Source organism: Pavona decussata, unplaced genomic scaffold (genome assembly GCF_977016875.1).
Source record: "Pavona decussata unplaced genomic scaffold, jaPavDecu1.1 SCAFFOLD_149, whole genome shotgun sequence".
NCBI lineage: Eukaryota > Metazoa > Cnidaria > Anthozoa > Scleractinia > Agariciidae > Pavona > Pavona decussata.
Window position 1 is genome coordinate 226,074 of NW_028145561.1, and position 22,112 is coordinate 248,185.

Genomic DNA, 22,112 nt, shown 5'->3' on the forward strand with positions numbered 1-22,112 from the left:
ACTCATTTTGTATTTACCGCGTTTACAACATACCGCGTTTCCAGTCCAGAAATTTTCTCTAGAAGAAAACCCTGAAGAAATTAACTACAGCGTTAATGGGTTTACGGGTGAAAGAATTTCTTCCTACACTGGTAAGTTAAACCTAAAAGTAACGAGATTCAGAAAATAAAGGGCCTTGGTGTAAATAAACAGCTTAAGTTAACGACAGAAAGAGGAACTGTCTGTGTTTACAGTTTTTGCGCGACACAAGATGTACATTTGTATATTTATAGTGTGTTTTATACTTACCAGTATATAAGACGTAAGTTATATATACAAAACGAATTCTGTATCTTCCGCCTCAAGGGCTAAGGGAATTTTCCTGAGGGCCTACAGTACTGTGGTCTGAACAGTAATGTTGTATTGATGGTTTGCATGTGACGTCATGGCGGCCATGTTGGTGGACAGGAACAACCGGAGTGTTTTTTAGGCTAACCTGAGTGCCTCACACGTCTGCCTCGCTTGCCTCGCTGGCTCGCAGATTGTGCATCCCCTTTTTCTCCTCTGGAAGTTAACTTCCATTTTTATGCAAACTATGTGAGCAAATTTTCTTTTGTTTTGCCCACCAACATAGCGGCAATGCAAACCACCTATTATAAAGGCACTTTTTTTTTTGCCCTGAAGTCTCTACAGATGTTCTTCCCCGCTCCAGATTGGCTGTTCCCCTGTTTCTGTTTATCCAAACACTCGGCAATTGTTATGTGCAGCTATGGTATTATTCTGACTCTCAGAAGCCTTCCAGAGATTTTACACCAAGCTGACCACACAGTGTCACCTGCAGTTGAGGCCATGAAAACTTGTATTATTGATATCAATCTGAAAATCTCATGCTTAATGATGAGAGGACAGAATTTATCATCATAGGAACACACCAACAGTTAGCTAAAGTTTCACCCACGGTGTATGTGTTGGACATTGTGGCCTGGTTTCATTGATGAAAAATTCTCCATGGCTACACATGTAGCAAAGATTTGCAACTTGCAACATCAGCAGAGATGCCAACCTCTGAAGATCTGAAATCTGGAGATTTTTCTTCTGAGCACCCCCCCCCCCCTTATTACCCTACCCTTTCCCCTAAGCAAAATTGATGCAGTTACCCCCCTTCCCCCCCCCCCCCCACCTTGTTGGCACAAAATAATTTAAAATTCACACAACACTAGAGCTTTTTTTGTCCTGCTCTTTAATTGGTTGAACGTTTATCCAATCAGAAAGTTGTTTATATTGCAATGATGGCAAAAAGCGTATTTTCTTTGGTTTCCGTCAAAGTTTGTGGCAGATTGGGCAAAACAGGTATGCAAATGTAGCCATGACACAATGTTTCTTAAATTTATGGAACATTTGAGTTAAAATACTAGCCTATTATGCAAAAAAGGCGCCAAGTTGCTTTTATCCGGGAGATTTATTCACCCGTACGGGAGACCGGGAGATTCGTTCCGTATCCGGGAGACTCCCGGATAATCCGGGAGAGTTGGCATGAGTGCATCAGGCGCATAAGACGTTAAGCTTATCTATCTCAGGAGACTGCTGAGATACCAACAAAATTGACTATTGTGCTATAGTTTGCAGTAGGGGGTTGCCTGTCTGTCAACTGGAAAAGCTACAGAGAGTGTAACATACTGTGGCTAAGCTTATCTTTAATGAACCTAAAATTCTTTCACATAACCCGTTCTTATTAAGTTAAACTGGCTGCCCGTAAGGTTCGGAATTGAATTCAAGATTTTATTGATTACTTTTGAGTTATATAAGCTAAACTGGATGCACGATGCATGTGTATAAATATTGATGTAAATAAATAATTGAACACCAAATTATGTATGTAATTTGATATAGCAGTTAAGCCATCCAATGGTACCAGCTACAATTATTTTACAGTCAACCAGTGAACTATATTGATAAGCTGTCTGGTTTGCAGGTCATACAATTTGTACAATGAGAGACTGTTCATTCATTATGGTTGCTCCTAGATTATGTAACTCTCTACTGACTCACATTAAGAATTAAGGTCACAGAACTTAACTGGCAAATTCTTTTAAACTTCTTAAAACTCACTTTTCTTCAATTAGCCTTCCTAATTTGTTCGTGACATTGTGTTTTATGTACTTTAATTTTTGTCATATTTTTCATTCTGTTACATAAAATATTTTTGAATAGGACATTTTCACTATGGCGTCATTTGACTACAACTACCAGAATCCTTCAGTTTTTTGTTTTCTCATGCTAATTAGAGCTATTGTTCTTTGCTCTCTACTGGGAATACAAAATTTGAATTTGAAAAGGAAAACAAAGTGAATTCTGGTAGTTGTAGTCAAATGACACCATCATGAAAATGGCCTATTGTAAAGCGCATTTGATCATTTTGTCATGAAAAATGTGCTACACAAATTCATAAATCATTAATATTGAATTATTAATCAAATGTATTTTATTACAGTTTTTGGCTAGCGTTGTGCTGATGACGTGGATTTTTGTGCTTGTTGCTGGTTATCATGTAGCAATCAAGATGGTGGATGCAATGGAGTAACTCTGTCAATAAGACAGCAGTGCAATATGTAAAGTTGCCATTCACAAGTCAAGACTGTTTTCCTACTCAAGCACTGCATTTCACCATTGATATACTGAATCAAGCAGTTCACCAGTAGTCATCAAAGAAATGGTGGATCCAGTAAAAGGGAACAAGAGCAGCTCATCATTGCCTTGTTGTACTTGTTCAAGGACCTTTTGTCCAACTTACTGTTCAATGCTATTGCTGTAATGCAGAGTACATGTAAACAGAACTTTGGCTCTGGGGGATATCAACTGACCTAAAAGACCCCAAATTCCAGGCCATCAGAATTTGAGTTACAACTGTGACAGTTTCCCTTTGGAATTTCTCTGGTAAACCTGACTTGTGCAATTTAGTCTTATAAAGGCACACAAGGAGACCACTGGTTGTTGAAAGGACTAGTATGAAGGGATCAAACTATGACAAGTCCAGGACTCGTCTTAAAAGACGAGTCCTCTATAGTGTTCCATGACTTGTTGTGGAGACAGTTTGATTTTGTTTTTGATAAATAAATTGGTTGATTTTTTGTTTGGTCACAGGAAGTTTTTAGTTTCACGAACAGTACATGCACTTGGTCATGCATAATTTGATTTGTTTTGTGCCATGAATTTGAATTCTTATGACAAGATGGTGGGACAAATCTGGATCCCCACTACTAGATTTTTTGGTGGAAAATGATTACGGTTATATTTTTATAAACAAAAGCACCACCTGAAAACCAAAAAATAAAATACAAAAGTCGCAAAAACAACAACAAAAGGAAACACAAAAAAGTAATATTGAAAAATGTACACAGTTGAAAGTCAAAAAGATCATTCTGTTGGTCAAACAGAAGTCAAGGGCAGTTTGTTTGACAACATTGTCTGTTATGACCAAAATAATCGTTTGTCTAAGGTTCCACTTCCATGATGGAATTAGTGACCTGTTTACATTTGGAGCTTGTAATAAAAAAAGACAAAACACAGGACTTGACTGATAAATAGATGAGGCAGTGATAAGCTTCATTCTACCAAAATGCAGTAGAGTATTTTTAATGTTTTTAATAATTGTAATAATAATTATCCTTATGCCAACTGCCAGTATTAGCCTTAAAAAAGAACCAGACTCTGTATAACCTCTTTGCTTTCTCTTACCCCAGAGCTTAAAAAAATACTGCAGTAACTATTAAAGTCAATCTACATCACATATGGCCCGTATTTTAAAAATTTGAATGGGGTTTTGAAATAAAATATTTACACCATGAGGTCAGTTTTGAACATTGCCAGCGAGATTTCAGAGACCCTGTAGAAATAATTTCTCTAGTTTATTGACAGTATAAAGCTATGACGTTTTCTTTACACAGCATTATGTATTTCAAAAATAACAATAATTTATTGTTTTCCAAGTATTTTGAGGACGCATCTTTTTTGGAAAGATTCCAGAGATCCATTCAAATGCCAGACATAATTTACAAAGAGGAATTTGAATGTCCATTTCATTCTTGGAAATACTGGTCATACATGATGTTAACTGACTGCAAACATTTCTATTGAGCTAAATATCATCTTGCGGGAAATAGCAGAGGCTGTGAACAATCTAGTCTTTCGTGCCATTTATTTTGGCCAGTGAAAATTTTGTACCTTAAGAATTTACAGCTACATAACATTTACAACTATGAAAATACAAAATAAATGAGTGTGTTGTACATTAAAATTGCTCCTGAAGTTTTCATTTTCCATAGCAATTACAACAGTAACTGTTGACCCTAAAGATGGTAGACATGGCAAGCACACTGAGAGCAGAGCTTCTCTTGACACCATAAAGGAGGAGAATTGTGAAGTTTTTAGGAAAGGCTTTGCTTTTTGGGTGGGTGGCAAGCACATTGCTAGCAAAGCCTTTCTTGTAATAAACTTTTGTAGTAAATTAAATGTAAGAATTACCTTTACCTACCCAACCACTTTATGGAGCAGTGGGCTGCGCGCATGAAAAGCAAATTTTGTAACATGATTTACACTAAAATCTTCAATCCATGTTTTGGTTTGTTGCAATATGACACAAGTAATGTAAAGTTCCCCAGGTAATGACCCCCTGAAAGTAGCAATGAAATTTGGCAGTTGTTTATTCTAGAGTATAACCACACTCTGAAAGTAATGTGACTCTGATCTGTAAAAAGTAATGATCTGAAATGCAACCTGACTCTGACAAAACAGCAAAAGAGGTTAACAAAATATTTACTGTTAGAGTATAGAAATCTTTGAAAGTTATTGAAAAATAATGGCCTTATACACCAGGGCCCGGTTGTTCGAAAGCCGATTAACGCTAATCCCCCATTAAAAGTTAACCAAGGCTTTCATTTCGCTCATTTAAAATGTCTTTAATAGAAAGCAAATTTTAAGTTTAAGGCAAAGAAAAGTCTAAGTCAAAACTGGAGGACAGAAATCTTTTCGAAAAATCTTTATTGGTTAGTAATTAAACTCGAATGAAAGTTCATGGTTAATCCAGGATTAACTTAATCAGACTTTGAACAACTGAGCCCTGGCTGTCATCAAGGGTCATAACCCATAACATCTCCTAGAACTCACTAACCTTGATTTTATCTCAAATATTACACGATATTGACTGCTGTACGTTCATTTAATGCCAGTCCTGCTGCATACTTTAAAATACAAATTGTGGAATGGATCATCCAAAAAACAGTTTGAATTAATATTTTAGCTGCCTGAAAATGCTATTTCCAGGTGGTCAGATAGTAGGAGCAGTACAATGAAAATTGCGACGCAAGTGAATAATAAGGGCAAGAACTAGCCTAGCTCTTCCGTTTTTTCCTGCTTGCAATATTTTCATTCACGTGCCACTTTTGCTGCCCCCACAATCTTAATGCCTGGAACAGGTTAGCTGTGTCAAACTCATGAGTCCCAAGTAAGGATAGTAAAATCAGAGGGTAATGAGGTGCATTATTTTGGAAACCTTACAGTAAGTACCCCACTGACCCAGCCATAATTTTCAACAAGTGAGGTGCAAGAAAATTGCGATCTTAACTAAACTGTGCAGCTCAGAAAATATCCATACTCACCTCATGGTAGGGCATTGGTAACGCTGGGGGTGGGGTGGGGAATCTCAAAAGCCAAATTTTCAAAGGGAAGTATGAAGCTAAATTGGAATTTTCCAGAGGGGTGGGGGTGGGGGAGAGGTATGGATACTTCCTGGCACAACATCTTGATAAAATTGAAGTGCACTAAAATTTACAACTTGCTATAAATTGCAATGTGTAACATAATACTCGTGGGACACACACTTCCAAAAAAACAAAACCCAAACAATTATTAATAATCAATGGTTACTTGTCAAAATTGTCAGATACATCTTACAATATAATAATTATAATAAATTATAATTCACAAATCTATAGCAAAGCGATTATAATGGTGTATTGGAACTTAATAAATAAAGGACAGAATTGTCCTCAAAACTGTATATTTTGTTTTGTTTTTTTAGCTATTGACTACTTAACTGGAAAAATATTTTGGGATTTTGCATTATTAAGATGCTAAAATCTGTATCAATGTACAAAAGAAGTTGAATTGTAATTGTGCAACAAGATTGACGTTAATGGAACATGGTTTTAAAGCTAGTGGAAGGTACTTCAAGAATGAGGAGAGTTCATAGTATTTAGCGGTGTTCAGTAATTTTAACATCTTGACATGATTTTTATGACTGTCTGACAAAAACTTACGGCAATGTACTTCCAAGGACAAAAGCACATGATTATAATCAGTAACTCTACAAAAAATGCGATTTGTTAATCAAGCACAAAGTTACTTAGGGCTTATTTTTAACCTCCTTCCCCCCTCACTTCAACTGAGCAACACCTTTCTCAATGAGAAATGACTTGGCAAAAACTTTTGAATCTTGAATCTTTTATACCCTATGGTAGCCTGCTTCATCGCAGGGCTGTCAACCTCACACGTCTTCAAATATGGAGAATATGACATCCCCAGCCAGCAATAACGAAGCGTCTTACAGACGCGTCAAATCATGGCCAAATTCACATTTCAGACTTTCTTGTCAGAAAGTCGAGTCTACAACAAATAGCAAACCTCGTCAATTATCCAAGAGATTACAGACATAAATCTGGAGAAATACAGCTCAAAATCTGGAGATTACAGACATAAAATAATCTGGACATCGGGAGATACGGCTCAAAATCTGGGGACTCCCAGATTATCCGGGAGAGTTGACAGCCCTGCATCGGTCAACCTGTGCTGTTTCAATAACAATGATTGTAATTTACAGTGACCATTTCTTGACAATGTTATAATCAATGCCCATCACTTCTTCACAGACCACTTCTTTAAATTAGGCCTATGCTAGCTCAGGTGTAATTTGTTAGAACCCGCAAGAATTTCTTTGCTGCATGATTGGTTAAAAAAACTCTTGAAATCTTCCATAATTCCAAAATAACCGCTACAACCAAAACACTTACACGCACAAGAATCAGTAAATAGATGTTGTTCAGGGTGGCTGGGATCTGATCTACTATACTTTGTTAACAAGATTTTGTTGGCTTCTGGCCGCAGAGAAAAATCTTTGCACTGCTCAGGGTGATACTCATAAAGCACAACTAGCTCAATAAGTTTTGTGTCAAAAAACTGACTTGCCTTTAACATTGTTTTCAAATTTTATTACCCAGTAATATACCCTTTAGCAACCTGCATGCACAACCTGGTGGACGCTCAAACAAAAAAAGTCATCACAGTCCTAGAGAAGCATTCCTTACGGTAATGCATTTTGAAGAAAAGAATCACTCATAATATTATTATTTTTTTTAACATCCAAATTCAGTTTGAGCCACCAAATATAACAAGTTTTAAAGTTTCATCCAAGAAGTGTGCATCACACTTTGAACAAACAAATACCTTGTTCTAACGCATGCTCAAATAGCGAGCAACTTTGGCAAATTACCATTCTATGACTGTCAGTCAAATTGCAAAATTTCCTCTGGAACATCTTGAGTTACCTTCAGTAAATTTTCCTAAAAACTGACAAAGAGGTTAAAATAATTTGCCTATATGATGAGATTAGAAGACTAGATTAGGCAGAGGCAAAGAACTGCAAAAAGCAAAACAACTGCCTTTGTAAACCCTTCCTTTTTTGCTTGTAAAAGTGTCTCTGGTGAGATTCTATGCCCTGTAAAAATTTTTAGATTTCACTGAAGGAAATGGAGAAAAAATGAACATCCAAGTTTTGGTAGTTCCATCATTTCAATAGCAATAGTTGAAGAACACATTTTTGTTCTTGATTATTGCCTTTTACTTGCGTGACTGAGTAGAAAAACAAAATTAATATGACTTTTGATGTACAATGATTGCAAACACCATGTTACCAATGGAATTATCGATAACACTTACATGTACTGTAGTGCACTGGAAGCGGTTGATTCATTTTCTGTGCACACAAAACTGTACACTACACATAATTCTCATAAGATTAAATCTTGAAAGAAAGAAAAATTAAAATGCACTTTGTCATTGAGTAAAAATGTCTACAGCATTTACATAATGATCCTACAAAGAGGGAATAAATATTAATTAAAAACCTACTACAAAATCAGCTGAGCTTTGAAAACAACTGTTTTACATGATGTTTTATACCCAGATCCCCTGCCAAGTATTTGTTCTAACTTAAACTAATTCCATAGAGCATTACAGAGGATCATAAATTTATAGTTTCCTAATAACTTCTGTGTACTAAACAAGAACTCTAAAAAACCCATTCTTGCAAATGTCTTTTGCTCAAACTAACATTTGGTGGCATGGCATCTCAGAGTAGAAATTCAATAAATAACCTTGCATACCACAATAATATTACGGCTCATACAATAATAATTGTCAGCTTTGGTGCACTGTATACTTCTCTTCTAATTGGTCCTCTTGTAGTCTACAACCTGGAATTTTTCCTCTAAAGTATGCATCTTTATAACAAGGCTTAACAAGATCATCATCTAAAGGTAACACTCATTCCATACCACTTTATCTTACTTTGGCTTCAGTGCTTTCAACTTGAATATTAAAAAATGCATTAATACTAGTACTTTTACTTAACAGCTGTACATATAAATGCACATGCTTGCTATTAAGTATACCTTAACCCTTTAACCCTTAATATCAAAGAATTAATTCTCCTATCTTGTCCCCATACTTTCCTTATGAAGATACATATCCTTTATTCTCGTAACCTCAGGGATCGAATAAGCATTGACATTACAAGGAGAAATTTGATGCTGATAGATCACTCTTAGGGTTTAAAGGGTTAAGAGTGTATGAAAAAGTTTTCTCGGGACTTTAATTGAAAGATTAACATCTGAGAACTATGAATTAAAATTATAATGAAAAGAAATTCTTGCCAAAAGCCTAGCATAGCACTGTATAGGGACTGGGATGAAGGGAATACAACAAGAGAAATGGATCACTTTGTCTAATAAACTTCAGGCTGGTTAATCATGCACCCATTGTAGGAAACTTTAACTGCAAACCCAGCTGCAAACTACATGTAGGCTTAAACAATCTACTTTTCCCCTTAAATATTATTCACTTATGTTGTGAAAAAAGAATTGAGTCCGAGGTAGATTTGTTATGTACTGGTAAGTAAGAATGTTCATGTGAATTAGACATGTTAAAACTGGATACACCGCCTGACAGCAATGGTGGATTACCCAGGCTACTTGAGTGAAATGCCGGTGATCCTGTAGTTGCAATAGGCTTCAACGGTGGAGGCTTACTCAACATACTGTTGATTAGCTTGGGCCTTCCTGTAGGAAGTATCTTTATCTTTTTTGGTGGGGGTTCCCCACCAGAGTCCGGACCTGATACTATAACAGATGTTGGCACGCATGACTGTTGGTGCTGCATGTGCCTGTTGGTAATGTTTTCCTGTGTGTCCCTCCTTGACAGGGAAACAGATACAGGGTTAGAATTGGAAACGTTGATTGTGACGACAGTACTCTGAGCTGCAGTAGGAGCAGCCACAGTGTGTACAGGCTGTGTTGATACTGGCTGGATCTGGCTCTGGATGGAGACAGGACCTATTCCGTTTCCTGGACGTATTCTTGAGGAAAAGTTGTGTGGACTAGAGGCTCTGCTAGAGGCAGCACTTTCATTCTCATCCAGGAACCTGTCCATGTAATCTCTGATTAAAAAGAAACCAAAACAAGTTAAAAATAATCATTATCAGTTGAATTTATAAGTTTTTGACTCTATACTGTATGAAAGCAAACTTCTAAGCTTTCGACTCTGCTAGAGTCTTGTTCACAGTGATTTGATCAGGTCATGGGACATGTGACCTGACCAGCCTTGTCCACAATTTTACTTTCATATAGTGTAGTGTAGTGTAGTGTAGTGTAAAATTAATTCAACTGAAACTGCATGTCCTACACAACTAACTATTCCATTAAATGATCATTATTATATGTCAAAGAAAAAACAAGCATTCACAGGATTACACAAATTATACTTAAATGACATGATTTGACATGAGCCAATTCTACATGTCAAGTTGACTAAACTACATTGTACATAAGTCATATTTTCCGACTTTTAAATCATCAATTGTACATGAGTAATGAATAGGGTAATAACCTTTACCCTCGGCAGTGTTCATAGCACAAGTGCTAGTGGGGCCGAGCATTAAACTTCACAAAGAAATAATTTAAATTGAAAATAACATGGTTAAAAATCCCAACTGGCAGGAGATTGACCAGCTGTGCCCTACACACACAACCTATCATAATGAATGGAATGGCACTAGCCTGGTTGCTACATCATTACAATGGTCGCTTGATGGGCTGTAATCTTTATAATAATTTAATCAGTGTACATAATTATTTTGTATTCATCATCAGCCGCCATTATGGGACAAAAAATCAATGCAACAAATAAATTTTTCTAGATAGAAAACAGTTAATGGAGATGTTGCTTGCTAAATCCCTCCGTTTACTGAAACTAAAGTACGACTTTCCTTTTCAGGATAGATATTTTTCAAAAGTTTGACTTCGAAACACCAAACTGCGCCTTCACCATTCAAATAATTATATGAGAGCTATGCGAGGCATTTAAAAAACAAAGTTGTGCAAGTTTTTTTCACATCATACAAACAGGATTGAAAGACAAAGAAATCAGTCAATACACACTCTCTAGCTCATTAAAAAAATCATGAAAAAGCCCACATGGTCCCCGGAGGGTCACCCATCCATGTCATAGTTAACCCTATAGGATATGGCTAAACTTCGCTAATCAGACTGTGCTGTCGCATTCATCTTGGTTATCATATATCGATTGCTGCCATGCAATCATTTCCTGTGACCAAAATTGGCTTTTGAACATTACTGTCTGCATGTAATTGTAACATATTTACACGTAATAAATGCGTATGGTAAAAAAAGGTAAAATGCTTACGTGATTCCAGGGTGGAAGGCATATTTCTTCTTTGTTAAACGAGTCTGGCAAGCAAAAGCATCATGCCTTTCGGTTTTCTTCCATAAATAGTAGAACTGCACTATTTCTCCTACAGTCCGTGACATAACCTGCGTGTACAACAAGTTTAAAAAGTAATTATTTTCTCTTTAATAAGCCCTTTTTTCACTTCCATGGATGCATTTGACATTGACGCGAAACAGTAACAATAGGCACAAGTCTACCCAAGCCAAATGAAAAGAAAAGAATCTCCCTGCATTCAATAAGAGCCCTGTTTTTTTGCTGTTGAGAGCATGGCATTGTTTATGACATCTGACTAAATTTCACATGTTTGATAACTTAAATTCGAGTAAAACCCTGCAGTACATGAGTGAGTGATGTATAAGTAGCCATAACAGCAAATTGATTGCTTGCTTTCTGTATGTACCTTGTTCTTTTGAATTTGTCTGAAATCCTTTCCATACACTCTCAGACCTGTGTGAGAAAAAAAGGCAAGTTTGTCATTTAGGGTAACAGAGAAAATTTGTGTTTACTTCTGCCCAATCATTAACAAATACAAAAGTGATTAAAAGATAGCTGGCAAAAAACTGTGAGAAAGGTACTAAGGAACATCATTTCTTCTTGTGCCTGACAGGATACACTGTACATAATATGTTATGGATCACATGAAGATGAGACACTGGTCTCAAGGGACATATTACTGGTAATAATCATGGATTAGTTAAGTGCATTTGATCTCTAGTGAAATAATATTTTTTATTGTACTGATTGCCCAGACTGAAGAAGTTCACTAGTTCACATTTTATTTATTTTCTTTTTTTCTTTGGGTTGTATTTCTTTTAATTCTACTCGAAGACACTAGCTATCAGCTATCTCTGTAAAAGTCTTTATATTCTCTAAAGATATATCTTATAAAAGTGTCCAAGGTTAGTGATCAGGAGTTTAAATAACCTACCACTCTCAAAGTCCCTGCATTCATCTTCAGACCACAAAGCCATTTCTACAACAACATTAAATTAGCACAAGATTGTTTAGCTATGATGCACTTTAACCTTGGTAAATGTACATTGTATTTTGAACTATTGGGGAAAACAAACAATAGTGCAAAATAGCAGGGGGTATTGCTGAATAGCCAGTCACCATTAAATGTTAAAATAATCACTGATTTAACCCTTATACAACCATGCCAGTGTTTGTTCCATGATGGTTACAATAATTTGTCAGACTGCCATTTCACTTGTGAATCATAAAGTGGTACAAATTGCCTGAATTCTAAAAAATTACATTTGAAACACAAAGTGGAGTATATCTCAGAGCAGTTCAAATGGTTTTGAGAATGCTCCAAATAGTTTATTTATTGCACAACAACTGGAACTAGTACTGGATGAAAAACCTGGACCGAAGGCTACAAACTATCCAGTAGTGTAATGTTTAAATTACAAAGCAAGAACTAAAATTAATAAATTCTGTTAGCTCTCAGATGTATTCTGATACAGCTTGATGTGTGCATGGCCATCAAATTAATATTTTGTCATAAGACTTTGAAGTAAATTGGACTGAGTTCATGCCAAGGGACAAAAAGGTCAGTTTGGGTTTGAAATGGTGATATTAAAATTAATGACTAAAGAAGGACAAATTCAATGAAAATGGTTTGAGTTTAAAGTGACCAAGATTGATTTCCGGGGTTTGACAATACTGCATAAATATATCACTTGACAACTTAGAAATGTGTTCAGTTACCAAGATCTTTGAGACAAAATCTGAGTAACTTTTGTTCAGGATGTATACTTTGAAATTAAATCATTAGACAGACAAATCAGAAATTTTGTGTGACAAGATTAATGTCTGATGACAGACTGCTATTCCGGCTAGATCTTGACAAAAGTTTGAACTTTACTGAACAGAAAAATGGAATCATTATTTTCCTTGGATCTGTAATAGGATTACACAAGGCTACAAACCTGCTTGTGGGTTGGTTTGTGTCTTTCTCTTCCCTATTGCATCTTCCACTGTGTAGTTACATTGTAAGAGCAAGTACAATGCCTAAATGATTCAGACAAATTACATGCATTAAAGCTTGTATCACAGTAGCATGCTTTCCAAGTGCAGTAGAATTCTATTACAGTCAACCCAGGTCACGCGTGAACGATATTTTTGAAATTTGAACGGAGTTTTGAAATTTACATGTCAGTTTCGAAAATCGTCAACGAGATTTCAGAGTTCCCGTATAAATTTCCCTAGCTTATTGACGGTATAAAGCTAAGAATTTTTCTCTACATTGCAAAATTGAACATTTCAAGAATAACAATTGTTTCCCAAGTATTTTGAATCTTTTTTTCAGTTAATGCGTCTTTTTCGGAACGATTTCCAGAGAAATGTCCAACATTCCATTCACACGTCGGACATTACATTCGAATGTTCATTTCATTCTTGGAAATACTGTTCACGCGTGACCTGGGTTGACTGTAAGGACAGTGACTCATTTTGCTACTGTGCAAACAGCCTGTGCATCTTGAGATGATCTGAAAAGTTCTGAATTCTTGAGAGCAGTGGCTACTAATTCAAAGGTATCTTGAAAACAATTGCCTAATCATTGGTAAACAAGTCATAGGTGTTTTTTCAACAAAATTGGGTACCAAAAAACAGTATAACTGTTTAAAACAACCCTAATTAATTTTTGCTTAATTACTTATAATTCAAAAACGAGCTTGGTGACCCAAATTTTTTATAATTTATAGAACTTGACCAGGATGTCCAGACACAACGTTTGAAAAGTTAAATAAATAAGTGGGCCGGGAAGGGTTAGAGGAACCTTAAATTTTCCATTGCTAAATAAATTACTTTTATTACCTGTTCATCATCTCTGAGAACATCTCTCCGCACTCCCTCAAGGCCTGGGATTTGGCAAATTGAGTTCAAATAACGCTGCACTGTAATAAAAATTAATATGATATGATCATAAACAGAGGGTAATTGCACATAATACAGGCAGTATACGTAACTGTGTTAGTTTTAGGTTCTCTTTCAATAAGGGAGGGGATTACAGAACATGTGCTTCAAGCATCAAAGAGAAATAAGGTTTAATGCTAAGGTTTCTGCTTTACTAGAACACTATTGCTCCTAATGCAAAACAGAATCATAAGGTATGCCTAATTAAGGACATCTCTTGCCATCCTGTAACTACTTCCATTTCTTGTATTAATTTTTGTGTTCACCACAAAAATTGTCCTGAGAGAACTGTGATGTCAAATGAATCATCAACAAGATAATCAACTATCAGAAAGAATGATCTAACCTGTCAACAAGAAATACAGTACTCTCTTTTTTTTCCATCAAAAAATAAAAAGAAATCCAATTCAACTAAGTTTGATGTTCATTAAGTTTGTTTAACATAATTAAAAATAAACTTAGTCAATGGTATGAACCCAACCGTATCAGTGCTCTGTCGAGAGTGATCATCCACTCAGAACCCCCGAAAAGGCCTGTTGTTGATAATTATGTACAGTGTATTACTGACTGACTTTGTTAAAACCTGAGCAAAAGTTGCCTTTGGAATCAGTTAAGTCTTTCTGAAAATGACTTTAGCTGAGACTTTTGAAATATCAGCCAGAATATATCTGTACAAAGTTAATACAACTGCTAGCAGCATCATACTTGATCACAACATTTTCTTTCTGTACACAATGATGTGACAATGTGATATGAATTGCAGTTGATAGAGTAATTTGGCCAGTGTAAAGACATTCAAGAGCTGACGCTTTGAGCCCTTCACCAGAGCAAATCTGACAAAGTACTTGTGCTCAAAATGTTAGCTCTCTCTTTATGGTGGCCAAATTACCTTTAGCTTTCAACTCAATTGATAAAACTAAATATTTGTTCCTTAGATCATAGTACTAACATTCCTTTCCACTGACTTTCTTGGGATCCCAAAGGCACTTGTCATCTTTTGAGTATGGATCTGAGGACAAGAAATACAGCTTGATTACTGACATATTAGAAGCAAGGTCTGACTTTGTATTTTAGAGAGCAAACCTTTTATAACAGTTCTGGGTAAATACCTCAAAAAGTGCACCATGCAAATCAACCCCCTCTCATACTGACATACTTAATTAATCAGTAGAAACATTTAAGGAAAGAAAACAACTTGATAATGAAATCCTGGCAAGCCCTTCATCCCACTACCCTTAAGAGCTGAAACCTTGCCCCCCCCCCTTTTTTATTTATAAGTTCTATGTTGCTTGAAAAATAACAAAACGTTTCCGTACTACAGGCCAAGCAAGGTAGTTCAGTAAAACTGAAGTAAAGATAGTTCTTACCATCTTCGTAGTTTGGGCCCATGCCCTCTGGGACATCTGCCTGATGATCAGGTCCAATTTGGATCTCCTGAAAATAAGTAATATTTAGGACTTCAGCAACATGTTGTAAAAGGTTTGCAGGATTAATAAAAAGTCAAAATTTTCCATTCACTTCTACTAACTGCTGTTATTTATTATTAAGTTTGCTTTTAGCTCTGGGAGACTTTTTACTTGGCCTGTGGATTTACCAAAAGGAAAACTGTGACCTCCCAAGGGAAAATGGACTTATCTGTTAATTGTTAGAAAACTAACAGACAGTTAACGGATAGATAACGGCTTTAAAGTCGTTCTAACATTTGGTTCTAATGTTCTAACGCTTACTACTAATGTTCTAATGCTTGCTACTATCGTTCTAACAGCTTGGGATTAACGTTCTAACAGTTCATAAGTTATTTACAACAGATTACCAAAGCATTTGAATGGTTACACGTTCCGTTTCACCTAACGGATCGCTTAAGCCATCAAGCGGTTGTTTGAAAACTTTCATGTATGCGGAAAAGCGTAAAATGATTTTATGTTCCCATTACAAACTATTCTTTGCAATAAGTAAAACTAGAAGCATTTAGCAGATAGCCTATGGGGATAAGTAGTCCACCATGCAATTGATGCGCACATAATATTTAATAACAGTCCTTAATTTTTATGAGGTTAAATTCATTGACAATTGATGAGCTTGGGAACTGGTGACCAGCAATAGTACTGCAGGAATTGTCTTGATCTGCAAAAATTTCTGTGGTGTTAAATGCATCTGCCATATGTTGTTGGTTAATTTTCAGTCAGTGATAACTAATTTTGTCAACTCTGTAGGAGACTAAAATTCAAAGCACATGGTAATTTTCACTTTTTACACCATACCTTTTTCCAGTCTTCTGGAGAATAATCTTCATCATCAGAAGATGAAGAACTTTCACCCAAATTGAAATAACTGTAAGCAGCAGCCACTGGAAATAAAAGACGTCAAAGATAAAACAGAGGAATCAGAGCTGGTATAGCTGTACATGGATACCTATTATTACTGACTAACAATGCTGATGTCCAATCATCCTTGGTAAAACTGTAAAATGTACTGTACCTTGTATATGTTGTGGTTCAATTTTTTCCTTGGTTTAGCTTTAATTTACCATTGTTTCAAACTCATTACAAACAATAGGAAGATAAAATTTAAACCAAGGGTAAATTTGAACCACAACATATACTTGAATTTATTGATGCCATATACAGTTCTAACCAGAACCAATATCATTGATTATTATTGCTTTTTAAGAGTAAAATGCAATGAAACGAGTATAGGAATAGACTTGGATTCACTTGGGCACTGAGCTGTAAACTCCCAGGGGACTTAAACCACTAACTTTTTGATAAATGACAGCGAGCTCAAATGAACACAAAGACCTGTGTCCAAATGACTCATGAATGTAGTGGGTATGTTTTACTGGTATGCATGGAAGCTTTAAGATGCTCAAGAACGTCCTTTAAAAATTATGAGTTCTAACTCTATCCATTGGTTAATAGGTTAAGGTGTGTTTAACCGGTATGTGTGAAAGCTTAATTAAATGATGATAATTTTAAATGCGACATTATCACTGTCCAATAGGGTGTCTACATCAAAGAGAGCGTGAGGCATCAATAATGAGAGAAGGAAGATTGAAGAGAAAGGAGAGGAGAGAAAGACAAGGAAGGAAAGGAGAGAAGGAGGGAAGAAAGAAAGAAAGAAAGAAAGGGGGAGGGAGAGGGGAAAGAGAAAGACAAAAAGAAAGTAAGTGGGAAGGTAAGTAAATGAATGAATGAAAAAATAAATAAATGACATTTAATATTAAATAGAAAAATTAAAAGTAACGTTGTTCAACGTTTCGATGTATCAAACATCATTGTCAAGAATGAAGAAAACGTCTAATGTCGGGGTTGCTAAAAGAGTTGAGTTTGAATAATATTATTGAAATCTCATTCTTGATGATGATGTTTGATACATTGAAACGTCGAAAAACATGACTTTTAATTTTTCTTCTTAAATGCTTTAACAAGCAATATTAAATAAGCAATTAAAAAATAGAAAACAGGTGTTACTCACATCCCCTGGTTATTCTTTGGTTTTCTGGAAAGAAGTTGTTGTCTCTACTCGCTCTTGGTGAGGGAGGAGATTGAGGGGAGCCTGGTGATGGTACTGACAGGGGGGATTCTGGGGATGGAGCAGCTGGGGAATCGGTGTTCTCTGGCAAAAGATTCTCTTCAATTAAAGGATTTATTGGATGAGTTTGATCAATGTCGCTGGCATCTATCAAAGGTGGAAGAGGATCTGGCTTGATTTCATCCAGTGGCACATCAGCTTCAGGATTGTCTTTATCAGAGTAACCATACAGAGCTAACAAGTCCTCTAGAGGCATGTCTCTTTCCTAGTTGAGCAATAAAAAATGTCTTTATTGAATAAATAAAACAAAACTACCTATTTTCCTAAAAATGTAATAAAAAATTACCCCCTACCAAAAAATAAATAAATAATATTAATAATACTAATAATAATAATAATTTTATTATAATAATTCATATTTCTTTGAGGAGGCTTGCAACAGTTTTTCTGGCCTTGAAGTGGATAATAATAATAATAATAATAATAATAATAATAATAATAATAATAGTAATAGTAATAATAGTAATAATAATAATAATAATAATAATAATTTACCCATTTATATAGCGCGTATTTACATGTGCTGATCAATAGCGCTTTACAATCATATGTTTAAAAGAAAATGAAAATACATTACCGTAAGAATAAAATAAACTAAATTACAAACTATAAAAATACTTCTTAAAAAGATAGCTTTTAAGTTGAGATTTAAAACTGTTAAGTGATGTTGCTTAACGAAGCTCCAAAGGTAGCTCATTCCAGAGTTTCAGAGCTGCTGCTGAGAATGATCTTGCTCCCAATGTTGTAAGCATCTTTCCCTTGGGATGGTCCAATAAGAGCTTACCAGTACACCTAAGATTATATAATGAATTTGATTTTATACTAATAAGATCGCTAAGATAAGTTGGCGCTAGGCATAAAAACATTTGAAAGTCAAAAGTAAAATCTTATAGTCAATACGCAAAGAAACTGGCAGCCAGTGCAGCTCATAAAGCGCCGGTGTAATATGAGAAAACTTTCCAATGCCAAGAATAAGTCTTGCTGCTGCATTTTGTACATGCTGTAATTTAGCGATCTGCACATTGGGTAAGCCAAACAATAAACCATTACAATAGTCAAGACGGCTGGTTATAAAAGCATGAACTAAAGTAATTAAAGAATCTCTCGACAGGTCTTTCTTAATACGTCTCAAGTTAAGTGAATGATAAAATGCCGCATTGCAAGCCTTATTTATATGATCAGTCATGCTTAAGTTGCTGTCAAACCAAGATCCAAGGTTTCTAACACATGGGCTTGGACTGATACGATTATTGGCCACAGTTATGGAACACGAATCTAATTTATCAAGCTGTTGTTGCGTGCCGACTAACAATCTTTTTAAATCAAAATTTCCAATAGAATACAGGCATCGGTTTCCTTCATACTACACCTTTTTAAACTATGATCAATTTTTTTTGTTAGTTTCCATGTGACAGCAACAGTAAGGCAAAGCCCTTCATTGAAATAACATCAATTATCTTGAAATCTAGTCAGACACTTTACAAAGAAACATTCAGGATTTGAACCAAACTAAAGTTGTTTAAACTAAACAACTTGTGAACTATGAAAAAATCTGTAAGAGTATTTTCAAGCAAATAAAGAATCATTTTTTACAGGCTGATTTTAGTTATTCTCACATTTTTTCTAAAAAGTTCAAGAAAAACAAAACTGATTCATTTTTCAAATTTCTCTCAAATGGTCTTTCTAGACGTACTTTGAGTTTCTTAGGTGGCTGCTAATAAACCTAAAGCAGAATAAGCCCAAAAGCATGGAATCTGAATAAATCTATATTTTTTAAAAATTTCCTTACAGATTTTCCTTTTAAATTGTAAGCAGTTAAGATTATAACACTGTAATCCTCTTTGACAATCGACCAGGTTTTAGGATTAACAACCATTTCTGGTCAGGTGTTAGACATGAAGGCTGGACTTGGGTCAAGTTTGGGTGCAAACTTTTAATTTGAAAAGATCCACTCAAGGATCAGAAAAACCATTGTGAGCTTCCTTAAATGTCCTCTGGTTCTGAAATACTCTTTGATGGTATTTGCTTGTTTTTCTGGGGCAATTTGTGGTTTAGTGGGTTGGTACACTTTGCTTCTAAATCCCTCAAGATGTAATCAGCTTTTAGACATAATAGCAACATTTTTAACATCCCACAATTCCACATGCTATGTAATGATACCTGTCTCTGCAGCTTTTTTGTGCCTTTTTTCAACCAAATCTTGACTTTTTATAGGCCGTAAAAGTTACGAAATCTAGCCATCATCTGTCCCATGACCGAGCTAGTAAGGGGCATGGGTCTATTCCTTACATGACATCACAAACTGCTTTGCATGCATTTTCACAAAGACTTAATAAAATGCAAATCAGTTTGTGACGTCAAGTAAGGAATAGACCCATGCCGCTTACTAGCTCAGTCATGGGACAGATGATGGCTAGATTTCGTAACTTTTACAGCCTATACAAAGTCAAGATTTGGTTGAAAAAGGCGCTAAATAGCGCAATATGTTTCAGACAGGTGCAAAGATTTACTTAAGAGGAAAAACATTTGGGGGTTAGGTGCACTTTAAACAGATTATCAGATCTATTCTGACCATTGTAAACTACTTTGCAAACTACTAATTTCCCTGAGCTAAATAATTTAGTTCATGATTTTGTGAACAATCAGCCACACTTGCAAATTTGAGTTTTCCCCGGGGAAAAGTTCCCCTTGGGTAGAAGTGTGTATCATGACAACAGCTATTGAGACCAGCCAGTTACAGAAATTTCCAGCTCATCAGGACCACTGAAGTGCTGGTTGGACATAGATGAACTTTCTTCCCAACACTTTTAATATTGTAACATATATAGTCTCACTAAGATTACTGGAGTTAACAGTAAATGACATGATACACTTGACACGGTGTGATGATTATGCAGGAAAATGAAGATCTTAGCAAGTGTTATTGAAATCCAAAAAGAAAATTGGGGTAGCCTTTCCTTTTTAAGAGAAGATTGACCTTCAATTTGGACAAAAAAATTCCATGTGTTGCTTAATGTATTTTAAAGCTATTTAGAATTAACATTACATGATTACCTCTGAAAAATACATGGTTACCACTAATTTTCTTTCGGGATTCCAATGGCCCTTGCTACATGTGAAGATCTCGTATTCTCACATAGTCACAAAAGGCACAAAAATACCACTGTATTTGGAAGCACTGTTGCTAATAGCTCAATGTTGAGAGCATTGAACCCCCTTACAGAAAGTCATGGATTTGATATTTCCTACAGGGAACTCAACTTTTTTCTGTCTCATGCTTGAGACATGATGAACATTTACATCTCTGTCTTTTTATGATGTTTGTATTGCCATAGAATATAAACATCTATAGCTTGACTATTACCGTTACATTATCCACATATTTTTTTTTTGAAAGTCATACGAAGAGTCAAAAATGTAGTTGAAGTTGACAAAACTTTATTATTGGGACATTCCATTTTTCTCTGCACACCTCCCTAACGGTGACAGCAATTTGACCCTCAAATTTATATGTTCAGCCTTTGAAGGAGCTGATTTTAGTGACATCTTTAAATGAAATCAAAAGCTTATAAATTTGAACAAAAATCTGTTCCCCTAGAAAAAAAACTTGCATTCTTTAAACAGGGAGGGGAGAGTGGGGGGAGGGGGGGAGTGGATAAAAAAATGGAATGTCTCATTTGCCCAAAGTAAAAAAAAAAAAAAAAAAAAAAGAACAAACACCTTCTACCATTACAACTGACTCAGGACCAAAGATTAAACTGATTTTTCAATTTTCACTACCTTCTGTAGTTCAGATAATTCATCTTCATTAAATTCCTCTTTGTCAGCCAAAAGTTCTTCCTCGTCCATGGTTGTTTCATCGTCAAGATCGTGTACCATCATGTCGGCTGTGATTTCATATTCCTGGTCTGTTGAGTCACCTACAACAAATAAAATGTCAACCGAGAGGACTGATTTAATTTTAAAAAAATAAAAGAGTGTTCAAAACCAATAAAGATCGACACGTAGAGTCAAACTTCCATAGCTTAAATTTATACTTAGACAAACTTTTGTCGTTCAGTTTGATCAAAAAGCTCACCTGTGTCATCTGTGGGAGCCTTGGGTGACTGTATAAATTAAAATAAAAATGAGCAGTTAACGCTAGAAATGGAAAACTGAAAAATTCAACAACTTCCGATTTCCAAAACTTGAAACACCGCTTCTGTTTTCGTGTGACAACAAGACGTAAACATTGCAATTAAAAAATCTGTGGGACTGGGAGACAGTTATAAAACCAAAGAATCGTATAAAATAAACCTTCTTTCACTTTTGTGGAAAATCTTGCAGTGTGAAACGCTGATACAAAATCTGGAATTAAATTATTTTATCACGCAACCTTACCAATTCCGATGTCTCCGCCATGTTTGGTAATTTTTCTTAGCGGCAAGGCGTCCAAGCATGCGTCGTCCGAAAACAAAGAATTGTGGGAAAATAAACCCATGAATCCTTGCGAGGAATAAAGCTTGGTTACAAGGTATAAGGCTTGGCCACTCAGTACTACCAAG

The 22,112-nt window shown here is 35.6% G+C and overlaps 1 protein-coding gene and 1 long non-coding RNA gene across 2 annotated transcripts; one reads left to right on the forward strand and one right to left on the reverse strand.

Moving 5' to 3' along the window:
* Positions 1-33: 33 nt before the first annotated feature.
* On the forward strand, positions 34-8,571 carry LOC146466227 (uncharacterized). The gene is made up of 3 exons (XR_014868081.1): positions 34-131; positions 2,471-4,778; positions 5,047-8,571. It is a non-coding gene; the product is annotated as an uncharacterized LOC146466227 (long non-coding RNA).
* On the reverse strand, positions 7,220-22,100 carry LOC146466228 (mesoderm induction early response protein 1-like). The gene is made up of 13 exons (XM_085127601.1): positions 21,949-22,100; positions 21,647-21,674; positions 21,349-21,488; positions 17,452-17,773; positions 16,239-16,324; positions 15,345-15,411; positions 14,927-14,986; positions 13,879-13,958; positions 12,990-13,071; positions 11,984-12,028; positions 11,456-11,502; positions 11,011-11,138; positions 7,220-9,745 (listed from the first exon to the last, which is right to left on the reverse strand). The coding sequence occupies exons 1-13, from the start codon at positions 21,967-21,969 to the stop codon at positions 9,148-9,150; spliced, it is 1,704 nt and encodes a 567-aa protein (XP_084983727.1). The 5' UTR covers positions 21,970-22,100; the 3' UTR covers positions 7,220-9,147.
* Positions 22,101-22,112: the final 12 nt, after the last annotated feature.

Bases quoted from the DNA above. Each gene is read 5' to 3' on its own strand.
- LOC146466228 (XM_085127601.1), bottom strand. From the start codon at position 21,969: ATGGCGGAGACATCGGAATTG. The intron at 13,072-13,878 runs GTAATAAAAGTA...TGAATCATTTAG, and splicing joins TTCTCAGAGATGATGAACAG to GCATTGTACTTGCTCTTACA. The intron at 12,029-12,989 runs GTTTGTAGCCTT...ATGTTGTTGTAG, and splicing joins ACAAACCAACCCACAAGCAG to AAATGGCTTTGTGGTCTGAA.